The following is a 16,461-nucleotide window of genomic DNA, read 5'->3' on the forward strand; positions in this document are numbered from 1 at the left end:
GTATAAGTTATTTACTCAGTTCAGGATTGTATGTGTTGTCTGTCTTTCCATTACTGCAACAAATGCCTAAGTGATCAATAATAGACAGAAAATGGTTATTCTCCAACATGCTTTCAGAGGTCCCAGTTGGTGATTTGTTAGGCCCTTTGGCTTTTAGGCTATTGTCTGTGAGTATATCACAGGCAGAATATGTTCAGCGAACACTCACCTCACGGTTAGAAAGTGAAAGACAGAAGTATGGCCAGGGCTCCACTATCTCCTCCTTCCGACCTGAGGGCTCCTTTAGGCCTCCAACCTAAAGGTTAGATGACTTACGAATAGTGACACCATGGAGAGCAAGCCTTTACTGTATGGATCCTGAGAAACCATGCATTTTTCAAATTGTAGTGTACATACATATATACATATATGTTTAATTTTATTAATGAGCTTGATATTCATGTAAAGAAAAACAGTAAGGGCAAGAGAGGAAACCAAAAGAGAGTTGAAGAAAGGAACTATAAGATAAGATTGTAATTAATAAAATTAATATTTAGTTAATACTTAGTGATTAGTTCTTCTTAGACATAAAAAAAGGACAAAAATGCTTATTGCTGTCACTATGGGCACAAAAGTAATATTTTCACACTTCTTGAAAAATTAAAAAAAAACAAAACTATGGGTTTACAATTCATAGGGATAAGTTAATGATTATTTAGAAGTTACTTTTCAACCTACCAATATGTCTAGATTAGTTTCTTGTGTAGCCAGATGTCTAGCCTGAATATTGTCCTGGGCCCTTAAAGAAAAATGAACATTTTTATGAGTGTAAATATACACTAACAAGAAATGCCTGTTAAGCTACATCTTCATCCTTTGATTCCTCTGAGATAAAAAAAATGCCTAGAAATTTGGGGAATGTCTGATGCTTCCATATTTTATTGGTATGTGCAGTATGTGAGCATTCATGCTCAAATCTCTTTCCTAAACCAAAGATATTGTATTGTGATTTGCTTTTCACCACATCTAAATGTTCATTTTTCTTTAAGGGCCCAGGACAATATTCAGGCTAGACATCTGGCTACACAAGAAACTAATCTAGACATATTGGTAGGTTGAAAAGTAACTTCTAAATAATCATTAACTTATCCCTATGAATTGTAAACCCATAGTTTTGTTTTTTTTTAACTTTTCAAGAAGTGTGAAAATATTACTTTTGTGCCCATAGTGACAGCAATAAGCATTTTTGTCCTCTTTTTATGTCTAAGAAGAACTAATCACTAAGTATTAACTAAATATTAATTCTGCCATGTGTCCATAAATGGTCAACACTAGTTTGTAAATCATCTATAGACAGATTAGAGAAAGAGCCACCTGGATGCTTGGAACCGTATGTATGGACATGTGAGCTAAATGTGACAAATGTACAGTCTGTTTTGGTTTAATAGCTTATCTAGAAGTGATTCTGTGCAGACAGAAGAGAGATTCGCCTCTTAACCTATAAAAAGTTGTTTCTTTCTTAAACCACATGGTATTTAAAACAACTGTATTCAATGACTAAGCCACTCATGTAATTTAAAAACAAGAAGAAAATCCCTTGTGCCCTTCATTCGGTGACTTTTTTTCTGTATCTCCCTGTGGGAGAGCAATTCAGAGGCTCACTTTGTACTTCTTTTACTCTCTTCTTCCTCAGAGTGTAGGGTGGATGGGCAATGGGGAAGCTTTTTCTGTTGCCATGGCTTCTTGTTACTTTTGGACAGTTGTCTTTGTGTAGATCCTAGCTCTATTTGTCCCCATGTCCCGAAGATTCCTCATAGGACAATGCCCAGATTCTAAGTCCAAACTGTAGCTCATCCTTGTCTGGATATTATAAAAAACAAAATGACTAAGCAGTTAAGAGCACACTGTGCTCTGACAGAGGTTTGGTTTCCATCACCCAGATGGTGGTTCATAACCATCTGTATCCTATTGTAGATACCGGGTATGCAAGTGGTATTCAGGTATACATGTGGGTAAACACTCAAAATAAATACACACAAAATAAAATAAACGTCTATTTAAAACAAAAGTCCATTCTAAAATGGCAAAATGGCTCACAGTTGTGCCCCAAAGCCTGACATTGTATATAAAACCCTTGTTTGGACTTTTAATTTTGACATAAATGAGATTAACAAAATATGCAGTAATAATTGATACTGTATGGTACAGAAAACAGGCCTCTGGGTTAGTCCTTATCAGAGCAAAAAGTTAACTACAGCATTTCTAATAGCAATGAAGACTGAACTAATCAAAACATGGGGTTTTTTGGGGGGCAGCATACAAAATATAGTAAAAGCAATTCCTTTATAGGTCTTTTCTCTTGTAATTTTCTGGTAGAAAACTAATTAGGACCATTGATAAAAAAATACATTGCTCATTTTACAAGATGACTTGGTGGGTTAGTTTCTGGTCTTGAGTTACAGTGTTCTCAATTGACTTAAGTTTACCTTAAAGGGCTAGAATATCCCTTGGCTTCCATAGGAGCTATCTTCATGGTCCCTGTTCTTGGGTTGCATCTTGGCCTTTAGTTATATATGCAACTTTCAAACACTAGGAGGTGAGATTCCAGTAAAATATTCAGAAATATTCAACTTTTCTGTCACTCTGATATAAAATAATAATTAAAAAGTAAAAAAATAAAATCCTTTTGTAAAATGGCAGCTTTTATTTGTTATTATTATTGTTGTTGTTGTTGTTATTAATGATGGCTACTAAAGGCTTCTTGAGATAGTTTATCTTGGAGGTTTCTAAAGGCAACTGTGGAGTCTGGGTAAAATGGTACATTAGAACCCAATTCTGTAAGATCCAGGAAAAGAGGGGTACAAGGTTAAAAACATACGTAGGGACTCTGTCTCTAGTTAAAAGAAATGAAGAAGGCAAACCTTCATGGGATTTTAGTAAAGACATAGCTAGGAAAATCCATCAGTCAGTCACCAACGTCAACACACTGCTTGCACTGTTTGGTAGCTGAGAGGTGCTTTGTATTTCTGGACTCTGTGCTAACAGGTCAGTGAGCTAGAGAGATTCTGGCCAGGCTACAAACACACAACAGGGCTGGAGGTATCATTAATGGGGGAGACATCGAGCCCCTTAGACCATGGAGATGGAGACACAACTGTGACAGATTCCTTAAGGTTGAGATTCTCCATGGGCACACAGGAATAAATAACCCAACTGCCAGGGCTACTGACTCTACGGGAGAAATGAGGGGTTAAACTGCTCCAGGAATCTTGCGTAGGTCTGTGGCCAGAAAGACAGTCTAGTGACACAGACAGGTGTAGGAGGACTTTCTCCGTGCCTTAAACACAGAAAACCTCACATAGAAAAAAGACAATGCTCAAACACGAGACAAGGAAGTATTAACTGGAAGATAAGGAGATATCAGCCTGGGAAAGTCTAGCAGAAGGTGGAGTCCTACATCAAAACCTGTATTACCAGATAGATGTACCAACCTGCTTTGTGTGACTTAATGAGACTGGCAGTTTTGTTTTCACCCGTAGAGATGGATATCAAAGCAAAAAGGTGGGCGAGACCACATTCAACTTCACCAAGAAGTGACCCTGGATAACAACACCTTCGTTCTGTTTCATATTTCATTCATCTATTATTTTTTGCCTTTATCTTTTAGAATTTGCAGGCCTCTACTTCTGTTTTTGAGTTCTTCAGAGATAGCTTGTATTTCCATGGAAGAGTCTTTTACAACCATCCTTCCTCTTTAATATAATGGTTGTTTTGCTTTCCTGTTCTTCCTCCCTTCAGCAAAACTGTGGGAAATAGCATACTCAATAATAATCTCAGGGTTTCCACTTATGTTCCTTGTGAGAAGATGCAAATTAACTCACTGAACCAAAACCTAGATCCAGAGGCTGGAGAGAAAACTCTGAGGCTAAGAGTGTTTATTGTTCTTGCAGAGGACCTAGATTCAATAGCCAGTTCCCAGGTGAACCAGGTCACAGCTGCCTGTAATACCAGCTCTAGCATATTGGAGGCATCTGGCCTCTTGAGGCACTTGCATTTATGTGTTCATACCCACACACAGACATAATAGATACAAAAATGTTTTAAAAAGTAAGGTAAATATTTAAAAAAAACCAAGATCAAAATATCTATGTCTCCAGGAAATATGCTTCACTTGTAAAAAAGAAAAAAAAATCTGAACACTGAAAGTCAAAGTTTGGAAATCAACCTACTAAAAACATTGAAGCTAGAAGGGGAAAATAAAAAAAGCTGGCAGAGCTCTTCTGACACCTGAGAAGAGCTGAAGAGTAGACTCCAAACTAAAAGTTGTAAGAAGGGATAATTAAGAGCACTGCATACTAAGCACTGCATTCAAGATGAGTTGGCAATTGTAAATATTTACTCATGACATTTTGGGGCTCCCAGTTTCACAAAGCAAATGCTAAAATGCATGGAAGGTCATATAGGTCCTAATATAATGATAGTGGGGGACTTTAGTTCCCTGTCTATATAATTAAGTAGGCCTTCCCAACTGAGAATTACTAAAGAAACTTCAGAGATAGACTATTTAACAGATCATTTGGATTAACAGATGTCAATACATAATTCATCTAAAAGATAAGAATATACACATTCTTCTCAGCAGCTCTCAAAACAATCTCTAGAATCAATGAGATTACAGGCCACAAAGTAAGCCTTGAGAATACAAAAGAATCAGGGGCTGGAAAGATGGCGTGGTGGTTACGACCATTTGCTGCCCTTGTAGAAGACCTAGGTTTAGTTCCCAGAACCCACATCAGGCAGCTCATGACCATCTGTAACTCCAGCTCTAGGAGTTCTAACCCTTGTGAGCACTTGCTTGCAGGCAGTGCACCTACAGAGCAAGAGGCAAACACACATACACATCATTCTTTTTTTAACAAAAGAGAGAAATCATTACAAAAACTTTTACAACTCCCTGTATCATGTCATATTGTAGAAGAATAAAGCTAAAAAATCAATTGTGAGCGAAAACAAAGAAACTACATAAATCTTTGGAGAATAAAAATTATAGCACACTCAGCCCCTATCAACTCTGCTTTGTGTATGCAGCCTTCTTTTGTAGACTGAGAAAATCCTGATTCTGGTATCTCTAAGATCACAGAGTCTCCATTTCATCGTAGGCTTCAATGCCACAGATTCACATATGGCCCTTTATGGACTGTAAGCCAACCACAATTGCCTGACCATGGAAATTCTAAGCCAGGCAGGTTAATTCATGGCAACCCTGTCGCAAAAACCCAAAAGAATAAGAAATGTAAACAAGCAACAACAAAACATTATGAACAATACATGTTATAACCTGACAGCTTAGTTGCCAATGCTGTAAATACATAAATACAGGGAACATACTAAAGTGTTTATGTTCTTAGTTTCTTCTTCTTCTTCTTCTTCTTCTTCTTCTTCTTCTTCTTCTTCTTCTTCTTCCTCTTCCTCTTCCTCTTCCTCCTCCTCCTCCTCCTCCTCCTCCTCCTCCTCCTCCTCCTCCTCCTCCTCCTCCTCCTCTTCTTCTTCTTCTTCTTCTTCTTCTTCTTCTTCTGCTATGTCTCCACCTCCTCCTCTTCCTCCTTCTTTCTTCTTCTATTCCAAAGTGGCAAATGTGGCCAGAAACATGTTCTATCAACTTATCATTTGCATCAGCTCCTGAGAAAAAAGAGAAACAGGACAAATGTTTCTGTTTCCATCTTGGTCCTATGCCCTTTATTTACCAACCAGTTCAGTGCCATGATTTTTCTCCAAAATTTGTTACTTAGAACTTACATACTTTCTAATAATTTTTTTGTGCTTTCTGTATATTCTGGGAGAAAAGATACATTTGTTATTGATTTTAAAGACAGAAAAATTATGTAATACACAAAAATTATGTAGGACCCAGTTCTGTCTATCTATCTATCTATCTATCTATCTATCTATCTATCTATCTATCTATCAATCATATACACACTATATATATATATATATATATATATATATATATATATATATATATATATGAATGACATTACTTTTTTGGATAAAAGTCACAAAACATGGTGTCTTAGTCAGTGTTCTATTACTATGAAGACAAACCGTGACCATGACAACTCTGACAAAGAAAAACTATTTAATTTGAGCTTGCTTACACTTTTAGAATTTTAGCCCATTGTCATCATGGTGGGAAACATGGCAGCATGCAGGCAGATATGGTGCTGAAAATGTAGCTTGAGAGAACTCTGTATCCAGGTCTACAGGCAACAGTAAAAAGAGACATTGGGCCTGGATTGAGCCTTTTAAACCCCCAAACCCACCCCCAATAACACACTTCCTTCAACAAGGCCATACCGAGTCCAAAAAGGTGTAGTAATACCACTGCCTAATAATCAAGCATTCAAATACATGAACCTATTCAAACCACCACACAAGGAATTAGGTATTTTAAATTAAGCAATTTGGTGATATTTAGTGTTTTCACAATGTCGTAAGTACACCACCTCTGATGAACTCCAAAACATTTTCATCTCCTCAAAAGGCCAATCTAGATCCTTTAACTGGTCTCTCTCTCTCTTCTTCATCCTAGGGCCTGGAAGCCACTAATCTGCTGCCTTCATGAATATTTACCTATTCTGGATATTTTATATTAGACAAAAATCATAAAGTATATGACCTATTGTTTCTTCCTTCTTTTACTCCGTATGTTCTCAAGTTTCATCTATGCTGTAGCATGGTCTTTTTATGATTAGTTAATATTTTATTTTATGAATATACCACATTTTGGATACTCATCATAGATTGATAGATAATTGCTTTTTCCCTCAATTTATGACTATGGTGGATATGCTGTTGAGAGTTTTTAGCATGGGCTTTTATTTGAATGATTTGAGAATGTAGGTATAAAATTGATGGCCATAGGTAAATTTTAGATTCAACTTCCTAAGTTTCTTTCACTATTAATCCATTATGTGTATATCAGTTTGCAGTCCTATCAGCCATGAACAAGGATACCAACTTCTCCATATAATGAAAATTTAGTTCAGTTTTTGTTTATTGGTTGTATCTTATGGTTTTGATTTTTCTTCCCTTTTGACTAATGATGCTGCTTCCCTTAATATGTACTTAGTAATTTTCTGTAAACTTATACTATCCAGAGCAATGATTCTTGAATTTCTTGCCCACTAAGATAAATTATGGTTAAATCTTAGGAATGCTTTTTATATTTTAAGCATTGCATATTCAACAGATTATGATTTACAGATATTTCCCCTGTTGTTTTCTTGATGGAATATTTTGAAGTTGAAAGTTTTATTTTAACTGTGATAGAAGTCTTAGTATTGGCTTCTGAGTTATCTATCATATCTTGATCATGAAACTTTTCTATGTGTTTTGGTGAGTTAAATGGCTTTTCTCATATTTATGACTTTTGATGTATTTTGAGGTAACTTTAATATGATCTAAGACAGGTGTCAAGGTTCACTATTGTATATGTGGATATCTAGTTGTGCTACCATTTTGAAGAAATAATTCTTTGCTCTGGTTGGCATATTTCTAAAAACTAATCATAAATATATAGGTTTATTTCTGGGTTCTTAATTCTATTTCATTACTTTGTATTTCTACCAATTTTATCAATGCAGCAGTTTTGATTACTATAGTTAAGCAATGCATTTTAAAATCGAAAGGTGTGAGTCCTACAACTTTGGTGATCTTTTTCCATGATTTTAAAAATGTAATGATGGATACAGTGGAATTCCACATGAATTTTATGATCAGCTCTTTAAAAAAATAACTATGACAAAGCCCTGTTGAGATTTCAACAGCCATTATTTTGATTTGTCAGGTTGCCCTAGGTGTTTTGCCATCTCAATAAAATTGAGACATGTAGTCCATAATTAGAAATGGTTTTCCATTTCCTTGGGCACTTAATTTCTTTTACCAGTGTCATGCAGCTTCTGACATACAATTTTTAAAGCTTCTCAATCTGTGTGAGTTCATATGTGTATTTGCATGAGTATGTGTAGGTGTGGCACCTGAATCAACATCAGTGCCTTGTGGGAACCAGTTAAATGTTCCACCATGGAGTTAGGTTTCCAGTTGTTCTTGGGTACTTTCCTTTGCTCAGTGTTAGTTTAAGTACACTAAAGAAACTTTATTGTGGGATTGCCATTGCTCATGTGTAAAAATACATGTGATGATTATGTACTGATTTTCAATTTGTAAATTTGTAAAACCTCTTCATTAGCTTTGATAATTTGATTGTGAGTTCTTTATCATTTTCTATGTTTCTGATCATATTGTATATAAACACAGATCATTTTTCTTTTCCAAAATGAATGTCTTTATTTTTCTTGATTAATTTTCCTGACTAGAATTTTCAATAGTGTTCAATGGAGGTGATAATAGAAAATGTCTTTATCTTGTCCCTGATCCTGAAGAGAAAGTTCTAGCCTTTTACCAATTAGCGTGACATTATCTATGGGTTTCTATTTATTTAAAAAGCATTTTACAGTCTAATTTTAAAACACGAGAGTGAGGCATTATACATCAATCTTTGTCATCACTGGAGTAAAATATGTTTTGGCCAACTGGTAAGTTAGTGGGTTTTTTTTAATAGATGGCCCATTCCTTGGCATATGACCATCAAGACTTGATAGTGTTGAATTTCAAATTCAAAAGGAAGACTTTATTCTTACCTTCTTATAAGACAGGCTGGGGATTTCTGAAAGTGCATCCAAGGCCAGAGATGACCACTGTAAACATTTTGAAATTTGATAATTAGATATGCTTAAAATTATTCTTCCAAAGAATGTCTTGGTAGAGAGTGACTACGATACTGAAACATACAGAAAACTTGACATCGTGTTTGTGATATCTCAAATTATGGGAGTCATAGTAGTTAGCAAACATTTTAAAATGAACCTTCTTTGAGAATATGGTTGGTTATTTTAATGTCCACTTGTTTTGAATTGCAGATTGGTTTTGTTCTGTACCCCCCTAACGGAAGCGCTCCATGGAAACTGTCAGATATTAGCAATAAAATGTTTCTCTCAATGTGCTTTTGCTGGCATTATGCAGCAATCTTGGTCATCATTGGAGTAAAATATGCTTTGGCCAACTGGTAAGTTAATGATGTTTTTTGATAGATGATTCATTCCTTGGCATATAATCATCAAGACTTGATAGTGTTGAACTTCAAATTCAAAGGAAGACCTTCTTATAAGACAGACCAGGGTATAAGGAATTTATCTCTACACAAAGAAGTGGCCAGGAAAAAGGTCCATGCTGAATTCAAGTGGTGTGGCTGCTGAGCCTCTGACCCATGCCTCACCCTATACATACCGTCTGGATCCTCTGTCCTTTCACATATACTGTTGTCTATTCTGAATGGCCAGATCCCCTGTGTGCAGTGAGATCTCCACTTACTCATGGGTACATACTTTCTTTACTTGTCCCATTTCATAACCTAGGGAACTTTTTGGCAAATGTATATAAATAAAATTAAATAATAAGACAATAACCCTAATATTTCTAAAAGTTGAATGATGTATTCTTTTACACAAGAATCCTGTTCTAACTTTCTGAGCAGGAGAGGAACAACATAAAAGATTGCTGAGGACACATTTTCCTAGTCCTATTGTCTATTGGCTATGACTTCAGACTCAGACACAATATGTATGGATCTTACTGTTTACTAAATAGGAGTAAGAAAACTTAAATGGGATCCTTTGCTTACCTTCCTGAAGATATAAAGCCTCAACACATGGTCTTGTCATCTAGTCTATGTTGTCTTCCTCTTTATTTGTGAGGAGGTTGAGACCCTCCCATGGGGAACATTATTGCCCTGAGACCAGGGCGAATTAAAGAGACAGACAATTAAAATAAAATCCAGTAAGTGGAAGGCTTCTCTTAATTGAAAGGTAATGTTAGATTTCTATACATCTTGCAGTTTCTCCTGATTCCTAGAATGTAGTAGCTATTTCTAGGACTCATGGTGTGTCAACTTCTACTGTAACCAGCTCTGTGTCCTTTAGGCATGGGTGCCAGATCATCCCTCCTCCTCTGAGCTTTCCACTACAGTAGCTGTGACACTGGGACTCTGAAAAAGAAACTTGAACCATTGCCTTCTCCAGCTCCCCGACCTTCCTCTTGGGTTTCGGATAGGCGCACTTTGCTCTGTAGATCCTTTCTTCCTTCTCCAGATTGTTTCTGTTAGGTCTGTTCCCCTCCCCCAAAGCATGTGCTTCAGCTCATTGTAAAGGCTGGCTGGGCTACTGAGTCTTGCTTTCTTCCCCTGTTGTTCTAGGCTGACATCTGAGCCTCATCTTCTTAGGGGCTGGGCAGTCTTCAGGAACAGTACCAGGATGCAAGAAAAAACTCTCCTTCGAATCAGCTCCCCTCCAGAGCCAACAGAAGACTACTGTCTCTTCCTGTTTCAAAAGCCTTCAGATGCCTAATAAATGGCTTGTCCATTTACAGGTCCCTAAAAACAAGAACACCAATTTTAGTTTTTAACCTCTCGCAATCCTCCCCCCAACATGTTGTTCTAATCTCTGAGCTGACAGTTCCCTTTGCCTGGCATATTTACACCAAATGCCCATCTCTTCTTTGAAACCTTTTATAATTCCTCTGATTCATATTGATCTGTGTTTCCTAAGCTTCAGTCGTTCTTTGTTTGCAGACAAATACTGCGACCTACCAATTACCATATGTTAACTACAAGTCTGTGTTGATCCTCTCTGCCAGCTACATTGTATCCTCACGTGAAAACAACCATGTTTATATCCCCATACCTACTGGCACATTGACAGACATATAATAAGTGTTCAGTTGGCATTTATTAGTTGTATACTAGATCTGCATTTCAGAAGTATTTAAATACAACCTTTATTTGTTCAAACATCTTATTTTATATGTTTTTCAATTTAACTTTAATATTGAAAAGACAAGACCAAGAGTTTAACTTTGCCTGAACTATCTTGATATATATTTGACCAACAATTTTAAAATATCACAAAGATTCAATATTGTCTTTCAGTGAGATCATGCAGATAACTAATTCCGTCCTAGTTTTGGGAATAAGGAGCTTTGAAACTCCTTTAATCAGGGTTTGACTATGAACTGATTGCTTATCTACAAGTCATTAGATGTCAGACATTATATCCCAGTTGCTTGATATAGCACAATGACAACCACACAATCACATCTAAGTTACAGAATTCTCCCAAATGCTTGAAAGATTACACTAAATGTCCCGATTTTGCAAAATAATGGTTCAAGATTGCCTCATTCTATCCCTTGCCTGTAGTCTTGATTACATAAGCTCATAGGTGAAACCTATGTGTTGGGAAATCTTGTTGCATATTTAATGTGTCCCACAAATATATCTCTGTTGCAAATAACTATTTCAATAATCCTTAGCTATGAGGAAAGAAGCCTATATCCAGATATATTTTTCACACAGTGAGTCATGGAAAGAGCAAAGTGGGACTTGTTCACACACCAAGGCACTAAGTTCTATGGAAGTAACTCGTGTGACAGCTCTGCTCTCTTGGATATTAGTTGACGAGAACATGAAGCAAGAGCAGAGACATACCTTGGTCCTGATTCTTGATTCCTCCAATTTCCCCCATTGTAGTAACTAGCAATGTGTCTGAGTATCTGCCTCTCTGTCTCTCTCTGTCTCAGTCTCAGTCTCTGTCTCTGTCTCTGTCTCTCTCTCTCTCCTCTCATCTGACTATCCTCCTATCTATCTATCTATCTATCTATCTATCTATCTATCTATCTATCTATCTCATCTACCTATCTACTTATTTACCTATTTGGGGTGTGTTGTTTTGAATGACTTTTGTTTTGTTTTTAAGACAGGGTCTCACTATGTGGTCCCAAGTTGCTTAGAACTTTCTTTGTAGACCAGGGTGGCAACAGACTCTACTTCTGCCTCCCGCGTGGTGGAGTTAAAAGCAAGTGCCACCATGCCAGGCTGCAGTTCCTTTTAATCACCCCACCTCTCACGGTGCCTCACAGGACCACTGCTGCACGTGAGCCACAGATGCCTAGTACTCAATAAAAGTCTAAACGTATCTGTACTTAGTGGCTTACAGCAAGAGCAGGTATAACCCAGAGAAAAAGAACAGGAAGTAGTGGGAGTTACTGGATCTACCTTAACATTTCATTCGCCGTAAGCAGCCTTCAGAAATGAACATCATTGATTAATCCCTTTCATCTTACATGGCTTGGTGTTATGCTATGTGGAAAGAATATATGGGCTTTTAAAAGGTGACATAATGCTCTCCAGCCCTTATTCTGTTATAGAGCATCAGCCCTTCACAAAGGTAGTAGCTTGAAGTGTTCAGGACATATGAACAAAATCAGTAGTCAAAAATCAACGCAAATAACTAAGCAGTTTTTCTTGGCTATTGAATCAACAGACATTATTGATTCTGTTCAGTTGTGTTTTATTGGAGATGCTAGGGTTAGTTGGTGGTGGCTGAAGAATTGGTAGCCTCTATTCACAGATGAGTGATGTGACCTCCTGTCAGATTGTTCCAAATGTCAGTGATGTGTCAAATGTGTCAATGTTATAGGTTAAAATCAATTATGACTCTGCTTAGGGTTAGGCCAGAAAATGAGATGAGGCTGATGAAGCCCTTGTGAAACTTTTGTATGGGATCCAGAGCACAAGGAATGACAGCATGTATGGACAGAACAAACCAGAACTTTCTTCATCAGACAAAGAAAGAGAGACAGTAAAAGTCAAAAAGTAAACAGATCTAAGGAATCTTTCATAAAAAAGAAATTCAGGTCAGACTTGACATGTGTATTCAGTTGGGCTGTCACCCTAAGCATGCATTTCCTTACAAGAAATGACACCTCTTTGCAGTCCATAGGTAGTTATGGATTTGATGTAGATGTTTCATCAATGCCAGGTTCATTTACATTTGTCACTGTCAATAGAATCTCCTGCTTGTTTTACAAATGATCAGTTGTCTTCTGATGCATAACTAAGCAATCTCATAACACATTTTATACACACATCTTTTCTGTTTCCTTAGTCCTTGGTGTAGTCCAAAGTCATTTCCAGGTATCTCAAAGCCAAGTAGAAACCACTTCCCTTTGGGGATTGCCTCTATTCATGGTCGTAGGAATAATCTATAGTTTGTTACAGTTTAGATTCATACTTCTCTAAAGTTTTGACTCTTGATGTTTTGTAACCAGAGATGGTCTTCTTTTTCCCCAGGTTAGTTAAATCTAGACTTAGGAAGTTCTGCACCTCAGAAGTTGGACTCCTGAAACATGCTGACCGTGAGCAAGAATCAGAAGAAGAAGTATGATTTTGATGGGCATCTAGTCTTTCTAGATAAGCCTTCTCATTTTACATTGCCTTTGTTCATGACTTTGTTTCTTGATCTTTTGTCTCAAGAACAGTTGTCTGAGGCTGACTCCATGCTGTTTGTATTTCCAGTTTTGTTAAAGAGTTGGACTTTAAATATCTTACTTTCAGCTCTGAAAGTACTGTGGGTGATAAATTCACTTTGCATATTGTGCATGCCATGTAATTCAAGAGCAATCATAATTTCTTTTCCAAAGTCATAGTTTCATGTTCATTTATTAAAATTATATATTTTCTTGCCATCACTGTAATACATTAAATGTTAAATTGTACTTGTTTATCTTGTTGCCACAATGGAAAATAAATGAATGCATGCACCTTGCTGCAGAAACATCAAATCCTCATTTTTTTTCCTCACCCTCACGTGATACGGAAAAATCTGCATGTACAGAAATTCATTTCTTTGAGACATTTATCTATGGAGAGCCCAATGTAAAAGGTAGACCATAAGTCTTCTTCTGAGCTTTCAAAAAGGAATGGTGTTGAAACACATAGTTTCTTTTTTTTTCATTTTTTTTATTGGATATTTTATTTACATTTCATATGTTGTCCCCTTACCCCATCCCCCACCCACCCGGGAACCCCCCATCCCCTTAACCCTCCTCCTTCTTCTCCGTGGATGTAACCCCCACCTACCCCCCCCACTCCCACTTCCCCACCCTCAAAATTCCCACCCCCTGGGGCGTCCAGCCTTCATGAGGTCAAGGATCTCATCTTCCACCTGTGCCCAGCAGGGCCCTCCACTCTTACATATTCAGCTGAAGCCCTGGATCCCTCCATAAGTGCTCCCAGGCTGGTGGTTAGGACCCTGGGAGCTGTGGTTGGTTGGTATTGTTGCTCTCCTCATGGTACCACAAACCCTTTCAGCTCCTTCAGTCCTCACTCTAACTCCTCCATTGAGAACCTCATGATCAATTCAATGGCTAGTTGTGAGCATCTGCCTCTGAATATGTCAGACTCTTGAAGGCCTCTGAGGAGACATCCATATCAGGCTCTTATTAGCATGCACTTCCTGACTTCCACATCAGCATCTACCTTTGGTGACTGCACATGGGATGGATACTCAGGTGGAAAGGTCTTCAAATGGCCCCTCCTTCAGTTTCTGTCCCTCACTTTGTCTCCATATTTGCTCCCTTGAGTATTTTGTTGCTCCTTCTAAGAAGAACTGAATCACCCCCACTTGGTCTTCCTTTTTTATGAGCTTCATGTGGCCTGTGAGTTGCATCTTGGGCATTTCAAGGTTCTGGGCTAATATCCAATAATCAGTGAGTGAATACCATGTGTGTTCTTTTGTGATTGGCTTACTTCACTCAGGATGATAATTTCTAGTTCCATCCATTTACCTAGGAACCTCTCGAATTCATTGTTTTTAATAGCTGAGTAATACTCCATTGTGTAAATATACCACATTTTTTGTATTCATTCCTCTGTTGAAGGACATTTGGGTTCTTTCCAGCTTCTGGCTATTATAAATAAGGCTGCTATGAACATGGTGGAGCATATGTCCTTGTTATATGTTAGAGCATCTTCTGGGTATATGCCCTGGAGTGATATAGCTGAGTCCTCAGGTAATGCTATGTCCAATTTTCTGAGGAACCACCAGACTGATTTCCAGAGTGGTTGCACCATCTTACAATCTCATCAACAATGGAGGAGTGTTCCTCTTTCTCCACACCCTCGAGCATCTACTATCACCTGAGTTCTTAATCTTAGCCATTCTGACTGGTACCAGTCAGAAACACATAGTTTCAAAGATGTCAGAGACTAGGAGAGAGGAATGGTGATATTAAGATAACCTAGCATGGCCACTGTACCATTTGCTCTGCTAAAGAGGTAAAGAATTATACAACAAACTTTTATACAATCCTAAGGTAAAAAGTCAGAGCCTTTGTGTCCTGTAGGTCAAGAAACACCTAGATGTGAGTAAAAAAAAAAAAATCATGCATATTATTCTGGCTCTACCGTTAACCACTCTCCATGTTTCTCATAGTTAGCATGTCTTTCTCCCTTCACTTGACCTCAGCTAAAAGGCCAAAAATTGGTTCTTCACTCTAAAGTAAAGGGGACAAATTGACTTAATAAGCATAGGGACCCTTTCTTACTACCACATCTTATGAATCTCAAATAGAAACAATTAGAGAACTATCTTAATACAATGTTACACGAAAAGGCCAGTCTCTGCTAAAACAGAAAAAGGACAGGACACAGGAATCCTTAGGGATAACCTAAATGTGGAGGAGGTGACACGGCCTCTATGCCCATGGAGGTGAACCACAGACAATGAAATCCAGAAGGCTCCCTGGCATTCCAGAATCCCAGAAGCTACTCCATCATATACACATCACAGTGGACCTGAAGAGAGAGATGAGTATAATCTCCTTGCCCAAGAACTGGGAACAGTCATCTTGCTCCATAAGATTTTAAAAGGACAGATGTGAGTGCCCAAAACTATCTCTTGAGCTGTGCGTATACCCTAGTGCACACCAGGCTACAAGGTAACAATGTGTCATGGTTCTCTGAGGAACATGTGTCCTGCTCATGGCTGTTCCAGATTTAAGAACTCCTTTTTAGACCAACAACATTCTGTGAGTGCCACATTTGAGCTTCAAAGGAACCAGTCAACAGTCTAGCCAACAAGCTAGTTGAGACAAGTCGCTGATATCTAGGTCTAACCAGTACACATAAGGTTACAAACACCTGGAAGTTTGAAAGCCCATGAATCCAGATTTTCTGTTGTGTTAATGAGAATACAAATATCACTACTTCTCCAGATTTGAACCTAGAGAATATAAATAAATTACAACCCAGAGAGTTCTCAGAACATCTGAGTCTGAGACCAGCTCAGGAATGCTTCGCTACAGTTTCTGAAATAAAAACCTGTCTTGCATTTGTATGGTTATACTATTGAGGCTGCATTTTATGAATACTGTTTTTGGAACAATATGAACAAATTAGTAAACCATGATCTCGATCCCAAAACAGGAACTTCCTTTATTTATTTTCTTTTTCATGCACCCAGGAAGTGTCAGTCCATTTGTGGAATTTGTAGAGATTTTAGTGTTTCAAAAAATATATTTCAGCAA

The 16,461-nt window shown here is 37.6% G+C and overlaps 1 protein-coding gene across 2 annotated transcripts in view; it reads left to right on the forward strand.

The window, feature by feature from the left end:
• Positions 1–13,716, forward strand: part of LOC114614678 (transmembrane protein 45A-like) — a 79,666-nt gene extending 65,950 nt beyond the window's left edge. The window contains exons 5-6 of one of the 2 annotated variants that reach the window (XM_028760306.1): positions 8,961–9,106; positions 13,226–13,716. In XM_028760306.1, the coding sequence (XP_028616139.1) occupies positions 8,961–9,106; positions 13,226–13,319 (240 nt within the window). In that variant the 3' untranslated portion in view covers positions 13,320–13,716. Of the gene's footprint in view, positions 1–8,960; positions 9,107–10,291; positions 10,514–13,225 lie in introns of those variants that run through there. The other variant, XM_028760305.1, reaches the window with a different exon arrangement.
• The last annotated feature ends 2,745 nt before the right edge of the window (positions 13,717–16,461 follow it).

Source organism: Grammomys surdaster, unplaced genomic scaffold (assembly GCF_004785775.1).
Source record: "Grammomys surdaster isolate TR1022 unplaced genomic scaffold, NIH_TR_1.0 126398, whole genome shotgun sequence".
NCBI classification, from domain to species: Eukaryota; Metazoa; Chordata; class Mammalia; order Rodentia; family Muridae; genus Grammomys; species Grammomys surdaster.